General features: G+C 36.8%; 1 protein-coding gene across 1 annotated transcript in view; it reads right to left on the bottom strand.

The window, feature by feature from the left end:
* Positions 1 to 4,920: 4,920 nt before the first annotated feature.
* Positions 4,921 to 9,344, bottom strand: part of LOC135199960 (facilitated trehalose transporter Tret1-like) — an 82,579-nt gene continuing 78,155 nt past the window's right edge. The window contains exons 5-6 of the mRNA XM_064228086.1: positions 7,090 to 7,272; positions 4,921 to 6,879 (exon numbers count right to left, since the gene is read on the bottom strand). Of these exons, the coding sequence (XP_064084156.1) occupies positions 5,822 to 6,879; positions 7,090 to 7,272 (1,241 nt within the window). The 3' untranslated portion in view covers positions 4,921 to 5,821. The remainder of the gene's footprint in view (positions 6,880 to 7,089; positions 7,273 to 9,344) is intronic.

Raw genomic sequence — 9,344 nt, 5'->3', positions numbered from 1 at the left:
CCTGGTATTCCCAAGAGACTGGGAATGACGATCAAATACAAGGGTTCCAAACATATAGATCAAATAGGAAAATAGGAATCAAGGGGGAACCGCAATATATGGGAAAGACAAAAAACAAGGAAAAATATATGAGAAATACAGTAACTCAGAATGTGAACTTATAGCGGTAGAATTTGAATCTGAAAAATTAATGAACATAGTAATATATAGACCCCCTAATACTAAAGAGTTTGACATAATAATAGAAAAATTGGATGATATATGTAGAAATCACAAGGACTGCACTATTCTCCTATCCGGAGACTTTAACTTTCCTTTCGTAGACTGGAAAGAACGAATAGGAAATTGTGGTTGTATTTATACATATAAAAAGAGAGTAATAGTAGTGCAGAAGATAAGAGGCAATTCGAAAAGCTATTAGATATGCTACTAGAATACAACACTCAACAAATAAATCACTTGCCAACAAGAAAGGAAAATACTTTAGACCTAGTATTTGTGAACGAGGTGAATTATGTTAAAGAAATAATAGTTTATAATGCAAGTATTCCAGTCCATAATGTCATAGAAGAATACAGTCATTCCAAAGCAAGCAAAAACAGAGATAAGCAAGAAATGAAAAAGTGGGAAGGATATGGAAAATACAACTTCTACAGTAAAAATATAAAATGGTCAGAAATAAATGAAGAATTAAACAAAGATTGGGATAACATTTTCGTAAGTGATGATATAAGGGTAAATACGGAGATATTATATAAAATATTAGAGAAAATATGTGGATAAATATATACCTAAGAAGAAAAGTAAACATCAGTCATGCATACCAAGAGATAGAAGGATCTTGTTCCAGAAAATCAGAAAGTGGAAAAAAGGTCTTGCAAAAGAAAAAAATGCATGGAAAGTTATAGAACTAAAAAGTAAGATAAAAAATGCAGAACAAAAGATTATACAATCAAAAGAAAATGAAAAACGGGACTTGGAAGAAAAAACCCTAATAAATATCAAGCAAACCCCAAACTATTTTACTCGTATGCAAAAAAGATGAATAGAATGAATAGAAATAGGCCCCTCTAAGAATTGAAGGGAGATTAACGAATGAAAAAAAGGGAATTTGCAACATATTGGCAGAATGATATAAGAGAGAATTCACCCCTAGAATTGATAATGAAGATAATGATCTAGAAGTAAGAGACGAAAATAGTGAATATCTAGCAGACATAGATATTAATGAAGCTGATATTGTGCAGGCTATTAATGAAATTAAAAATGGAGCTCCCTGCAGGGACCTGATGGTGTCCCTGCTATTTTGTTAAAGAAAGTAGTTCATTCTATGCAAGCCACTTGCAATATTATTAAGACAAGTGTAGATACAGGCAAGATTTATGATGAGCACAAATTAGCATATATTACCCCTACTTTCAAAAGTGGATCAAGATTAGAGGCAAGTAATTATAGGCACGTGAGTCTAAACATCACATATTATGAAAGTGTATGAAAGGGCAATGAAGAAAAATATTATGAAACATTAATAAAAAAATAATTTGTTTAATATAGGACAACACGGTTTCGTACCCGGAAAAAGTACACAAACCCAACTGTTAGTCCACCGTGAGAACATATACAAAAATATGAAAAGCGGAAATGAAACAGATGTGGTTTATCTAGACTTTGCAAAAGCTTTTGATAAGGTAAACCATAATATATTAGCAAAGAAAATTAGAAAACATAATATAGTGGATAAAGTAGGAAGATGGTTAAAAGAATTTTTACACAACAGAAAACAGATAGTTATTGCAAATGATGAGAAATCGGATGAAGCTAAGGTAATATCCGGTGTGCCACAAGGTACGGTGTTAGCTGCATTACTGTTTGTTATTATGATTGCAGACATCGACAGTAATGTTAAGGACTCGGTAGAGAGTAGTTTCGCTGATGACACAAGAATAAATAGAGAAATTACTTGTGATGAAAGATAGGAACGCGCTACAAAGAGACCTTAACAAAGTATATGATTGGGCAGAGGTAGATAGGATGGTATTTAACTCTGATAAATTTGAATCAATAAATTATGGAGACAGAGAAGGAAAGCTATATGCATATAGGGGACCTAATAATGAGACAATCACAAATAAGGAAGCAGTTAAAGACCTTGGTGTGATGATGAATAAGAACATGTTATGCAATGATCAAATAGCAATTCAATTGGCAAAATGTAAAGCAAAAATGGGAATGATGTTACGGCACTTCAAAACAAGTAAAGTGAACACATGATTATGCTTTATAAAACATATGTTCGTAGTCCACTTGAATATTGCAATATGATATGGTACCCACACTATCAAAAGGATATTGCACAAATAGAGAGTGTACAAAGGTCCTTTACAGCTAGAATAGAAGAAGTTAAGGACCTTGACCATTGGGAAAGACTACAATCCTTAAAATTATATAGTCTAGAAAGGAGAAGAGAACGCTACATGATAATTCAGGCATGGAAACAGATAGAAGGAATTGCCGAAAACATCATGGAGCTAAAAATATCAGAAAGAGCAAGCAGAGGTAGATTAATAGTGCCCAAAACTATATCAGGAAAAATAAGGAAAGCACACAGGACATTAATCCACTATGCAACAGCATCGATAATGCAGCATCTATTCAATGCGTTGCCAGCTCATCTGAGGAATATATCAGGAGTGAGCGTAGATGTGTTTAAGAATAAGCTCGACAAATATCTAAGTTGCATCCCAGACCATCCAAGACTGGAGGATGCAAAATATACCGGAAGATGTATTAGCAACTCTCTGGTAGACATTAGAGGTGCCTCACACTGAGGGACCTGGGGCAACCCGAACAAGATGTAAGGTCTGTAAGGTAAGGTCTCTCTAGTACTTTGGTTATAAACGTAAACCTATTCTCTGTAAGTTAAATCTTCCTGGGCAAATTCAAGTAATTTTTAATTTCATAAAGTAACGATGAACTTATGAAAATACTTTATTAGCAGCTTTACTTTACAAAGTAATTTTTATTTAAGTAATTTTCCTAGTAACTTTATGACAGCTAGACTCATTGGTACACTTACCAATCACTAGATGGCGTTAGTACCTTTCATTACAAAAAATGAATCAAGATCTTCAAAGAGCTGTCTTTCTTACGTCTTTTTCATTCTCATGGAGCCTAGAATCTGGAAGTCTGGAACTAGAATCATGGAATGGATCCGAATGACCTATTTTCTCACTTGCTAGAGTTGAGTAGAATTCGGATAATGGAGTGTATTTTTGTTGTTATTTTTCAATTACGATGGCGTCTCCGTACTTATTGACTTATAAAGAGAAAGTGCGCATTAATAAGCCAGATTTGGTTTGATAGTGTCTAGTGATTATGACACCATTTGCCCAGTAAGACGAAACTGGTTGAAGATATTGTAGCCATTGCTGCTTTGAAAACATCAAACGTAAGCCCGTGTTTACTTATTTTGGGCTATTTAGAACCGTATTTAAATGTTCGGGTAGCCATAGGCCTACTGTTTTTTTAGTTGTTTGTGACCAAAATTTATTTAAATGTAATAATCTATTTATCGCCTTGAGGAACTGTTAATTCATTTTATGCCTAATCGATAAATGTTAGGATAGCCTTAGGCCTACTGTTTTTCTAAGTCTGTGACTAAAAGCAGGCCTACTCAAACCAAATTCATTGAAATGTAATAAAGTAACTTAGCGACTTGAGGAGCTGTTAATTCATTGCAGGCCTATTGAAAACAGCAGTGGAATAGCCATAGGCTTAACACTGATAGACGTAGGATCCCAGTGTTAATAGGCCTATGACATTTTTGCTAATTTGGCATTGCAGTTTTGCAAATGACTTAAGTGGTAATTACTGGGAATATAGAAATTCACTGGTTTTGAAGGCACAAGCTTTGGCGCTGGTTAAGTAGGAGAAATATAGGCCTAATGGTAGCCGTTGTGATCATAGGCCTATACGTTTATGACAAATTCCTCATCTGACTTTTTATATTGCAATTAATAGCTTGGAAATAACGTTTAGTTGCTAGTTAGTGTTAATTACTGGGTATTTAAAACGGTCACAATATTAGTAAGCCCAGGATCGCATTGACAATAGGCCTACTATAAGTTTATGACAAATTCCTCATTTGACGTTGCATTGCAATTAATAGCTGGGGAATAAAATTAGTTGCAAGTTAATTAGAACTAATTACTGGTTATTGTTGATAATTATAACAAAACTTCGCAGACACTTAAAAAATTATACTGGTTTATAAATTATGACTGATTTCTCATTCATCACGTGTTTTGGTGACAATCTCTCTCTCTCTCTCTCTCTCTCTCTCTCTCTCTCTCTCTCTCTCTCTCTCTCTCTTATAATAATTTAAAGAATTCCCATGAAGACTTATAGGCAGATGATCACATTGAATGAATTTTCAATTCAACAGGTAATCCCAGGTCAGGTAACCCACAAGTCAGGTAATCCCAAGGTGAGGTAATCCACAGATCAGGTAACCTCCAGGTCAGCTAGTCCCAGGTTGGGTAATCCCAGGTCAGAACTGTTTAGAAGTTCATTTTTGCCTGATATAAAAAATGTGATTTAAACAAATACTTCATATTTTCAAAGATTTATTATACAAAAAATCATTTTTATACAAAAATAAGTTTGCTATAAAATGAAACTGTATATTTCACTCAGCTGAGTTCATTACAATATTTCATTTAACAAAATTAACTTGCAGTTTTTTTCACATTTTTGTTAAAATTGAACTTTTGACATAATTCTAATTTATTGTTAACCAGGTAAACTGAACTTAAAATGTATCATTTAAGCCTGTTATGAAATTGCAAGATAGTTTTACACAATGGGCTAAAAATAGATATGTATTTATGTATATGTAATGCATGTATGTATGTATGTATGGTATGTATGTTATTGGTATGTATGTATGTATGTATGTATGTATGTATGTATGTATGTATGTATGTATGTATTTGTGCATATATCCGTAATGATATAGTGCATTAATTTTAAATCAATTAATGGATACAACACGTTGTACGGCAAAAGAGTTCATAAGTATTTTTTAGGCCTAAGTTGAACAGCATAGTGCTTTGGAACTAAACGGTTTAAGTAAAAATAAATAAAATATTGTGAATGGATACAACAACTGTTTACCTGGTATTTACTTTATAAGATGATGTGTGCTGTGTATTTCAAAAAGAAAGTAGGCCTATGCCACAGTGCCTAGATTTTATCACTTGGGCGAAGTGAAACCTAGGCCTATATTCTGTGTAGCAGTCTAGCCGTTGTTCTCTGATTTTTAAATTTAAGACAGTTTTGTGACAATTTGAAGACATTGCAAAGAACTACATTTATTTTGTACCACTCTACACCAATTCATGCCTTGTCTGACACACTACACCAAAAGGTGTCAAACTCAAATCCTTTTGAGGGTCAATTATGCACTTGGTTATGGTCTCGAGGTCCATCAAAGATTTGGTAATTACTTATTCCTTATGACTCGTTTATTAAGATTTGCAATAAAAGGGCCTTATTGTCAGCAATTATAATATGAAATAAATTAATATATTATTGTCATATGAATGAAAGGTAAAACGTATTAAGTCTCGTTTTAACAGTTTAGTAACTTAAGTTAAATTTTCCTTAGTTCTAACAGTTATAGTAGCTCGAGTTGAGAAATCTCTTGGCACCTCGTGGGGCACTTATGACCATCCCGCGGGCCATGAGATTGACACCCCTGCTCTACACCAATTCATGCCTTGTCTACACCTCTACACCAATTCATGCCTTGTCTAACACTCTACACCAATTCATTCCTTGTCTGAGATCCCTTACTTGTTCCCGTCAAAACCGTCTGTATTTCTGTAAAGGACATCCCTTTGGTTTCTGGTAAACAGAACAAGATGAACACTACCCCGGTCAGTGTGCAGGCGGAGTAGGTAATGAAAACTAGGCCTATGCCCATACCCTCCACCATGAATGGAAAAGTGAGCCCAACCAGGAATAGAAAGAGGCTGAAACAGGTGTTGATTATTCCAGCGCCAACGTTCCTCACACGCGACGGTAACAGCTCGGCTACCAATGTCCAGCAAGTTGGCCCAACTCCAGAGCCGAACACCAGGGTGAACACCAGAAAGCAAAGCAAGGGTATCCACCCCAGGGAAGGCGGAAGGCCATCTGTCTTCTTTGACCAGAAGAAGAGGAATGTCCCCAGCGTCCCCAGGGCGAAAGAAGCGAGAGTCATGCAAGTGCAGATCAGCAGCCGTCTGGGTAACCGCTCTATGAGAATCCAGCTGGTGAAGCAGGGGAGAAATCTAGCCGCGCCCATCACAACCGCGCACCAGTACGGGTCTAGAGATGACCCGGCCATCTTGAAGATCTTCACGGTGTAAGCCATGACTGCGTATTGCCCCGTGAGCTCCTTGAAGAGCAAGACCAGAACTGATAGCAGCACAGGCTTGAAGTAGATCATCTTCCTGAGCAGTAAGAGTTGCTCAGTGGCGCTGGGCTTCTGTATTCTCTCCGTTGCGACCGAGTCCTTGATCTGCTCCAGTTCCTCTGTGATGTCGATTGTTGGGCCTCTGAGACACCTGAGGGTGGAGGCGACTTCGTCGTCCTTGTCCTGACGTGCCAGCCACAGAGGCGAGTCCCTCAGGAAGTAGTAAGCAACGAGCATTGGGATGAGGCTCAGGATGAACAAGATGGCTATGGCTGATGGCCGTAGGCTGATCCCTGCTAAGTAGGTCAGGAACGCCCCTAGCATGACCATCGCTTCGGAGATTCCTGTCATGACGCCCCTCCAGCGGGAAATGCTAACCTCGGCTGGGTAGACAGTGATGATTACCATGTACACGGAGGCTGCAAGAGATAGAAAACAAGTAACTGTAGTAGATCAAGGTCGAAATAGTCCCCATTTTGCACCATAGACTAGTGATAAACGCCATCATTACCAAGCTAAAAGGTTGTCTCTGCACTGACTAATTTTGACAAAGCATCAGGGCACCTGACAAAGGTAACTTGGTGGATTTACTAAGACCTGTGGACTAATCAAACTACCCAAAAGCTCACCTGTCAGCCCTTGAAGGATTCTGCCGAGTAGGAGCACCCAGAAGCTGTCTGCTATAGCTATCACGATCCAAGACAAGGCCAAGGAGAGCACACCTATCATTAAGCATTTCCTGTTGCCTAAATACTCCACAACGATGCCGGCTCCCCAGCACGTCAGCACACTGATGACCATTGGCGCTGATGCTGAAGTTAAAAAAATGTCCAATTACTACAGTTTTTAAACCATTAGGCCTACTCACATTTTCATACAGTGCTGAATCAGCAATTTCATGCAGTCGACTTCACAACAAAATGTGGTTTGCAATTAGCAGAGTCAGCGTGAGAACAAATCTGGATAATGAAGCTTAGCTATTTCAAATAAAACAATTAAATCATTAGGCCTACAAAGATTCTTTTATACAGTGCTTAGTCAGCAGTTTCATGCAACTTTTCATACCATTTTCCACTCAGCTGTCACAGCACATCTGTGGTTTGTGAGTGGCAGAATGAACTTGAGAATAAAAATGATTAATGAAATTGAACTATTTCAAAAGAACGATGGATGCATCTCAAAAAGATTATAGGCCTATTATAGAGTAACATGATGCATGCCAGATTATAGGCCTACATAGAGTAATAAGATGCATGCCACCATCATATCACCGCCAACAGTGCCAAGACACTTCACTGTAGTGGAATGAGATACTAAAGGTCTCCAGTATCAAATCTCATTCCAATATACTTCTCTCAAAAGTCCATAGCTGCTTGTACCTAAGATATCCTGCTGGGAAAAGATAAAAATGGTAATGATGTGAGATTGGTGACATTTTATGACCTTCAGTTATTGGTTAGAACTGTTCAGTTTTAGACGAAACCAGGGAGCATCTTTGTTGCTTAGACATATGTTAAGATTAACATCCTAGTTTTCACGTAATGTATGTCTTGTAAGTCAAGACATACTTGCCTGTATGCTTTATGGTCAAACAGTATACTTGAAGGTGACATGGGGCACTATACTCTGTTTTTTCCATCTGTCCATCCGTCTGTGGTGGTCGCGCATGGTAACACTGCGTCCCGGGCTTTAAATAGTTACGCATTGTGTAAGTTTTAGGTAAATAAAAGAATATCTTGGTGTACATTTGCAACTGAAAAGTGTTTTAATAATTTACTGTATGCGAATTACACCGTTAATATTCGAAATAAGATATTATTTAAAGCCCGGGACGCAGTGTTACCATGCGCAAACACCACAGGCGGGTGGACAGATGGAAAAAAAAACAGAGTATAGTTTGTCAGCAAAATATATACTTGCGTGACATAACTAACTTGTTTTGAAATGTATCATGGTAAAATTATAATCAGGCAAACTGCATTTATGCGAGTGTTAGTAAGCAACTACTGAACTGTTTAGCTGATCTTTTTTGCCAAAGTTGTAGTGTTTAGACTTCAATACATAATTTAGTGAAGGATTATCCAATCGTGCAGTGTTTTTTTTTTACTTTTATTTTGCATGATTATTTCTGTATTCAGCTTACCAATGAAGAGCTTCAGCCTAGGTTTTGTACACACACACACACACACACACACACTGAGTTTCTGTAGTTAATGTTGATGTTAATGATAACATTTCATTACAGTCTATACTGTGCTGTATATTCAGTGTGCATATTTAATGTGTATATTTGGCTATTTACTAAACAGAGCCATTAGTAGTGACCACAGAGGCCACATTTGGCAAAACAGATGGAATATGCACCTGGAGAGAAGAGAAATTAACATCTGTTTGCAGGTGTTAATGCATTCATTTTAGTGAAACATGTCAGCAACATATTGCATACACATCACAGACATATTGAACACAAATCAGCGACTTGTTAGACCTAACTTTGACGTTAAGTATAAACAAGCTATTCGTGTAAATGGTCCTTATTATAAGTTGTATACCGGATTTAAGCGGAACTTAATTTAGCGAAAGAATCTTGACGTTAGGCAAAAACAAGGCCTATAGATTGTATAGGCCTTGGGCAAAAAACAATATTTTCGCATGATCCATACTATAAGTTGTATATTGATACATATGCATTAAAATATTGACTGCGGTGTTAATAAACGGATATCAATATACAGTATTAACGAACATAAGAGCAAATAAGTGATAATGCATAGATTTTTAAAAACGTTAACGAAACATTACGAGAAATTAAGGAACTTTCGTTAAGTGTTTTCTTCTAAGTCGACTTTCAATAGAGCGATGCTACGAATGTTGTAAATTTGTT

The sequence above is a fragment of the Macrobrachium nipponense genome, chromosome 26 (genome assembly GCF_015104395.2).
Source record: "Macrobrachium nipponense isolate FS-2020 chromosome 26, ASM1510439v2, whole genome shotgun sequence".
NCBI classification, from domain to species: domain Eukaryota; kingdom Metazoa; phylum Arthropoda; class Malacostraca; order Decapoda; family Palaemonidae; genus Macrobrachium; species Macrobrachium nipponense.
The sequence above is the reverse complement of the archived record's forward strand: the minus strand, read 5'-3'. Positions and strand labels throughout refer to the sequence as shown.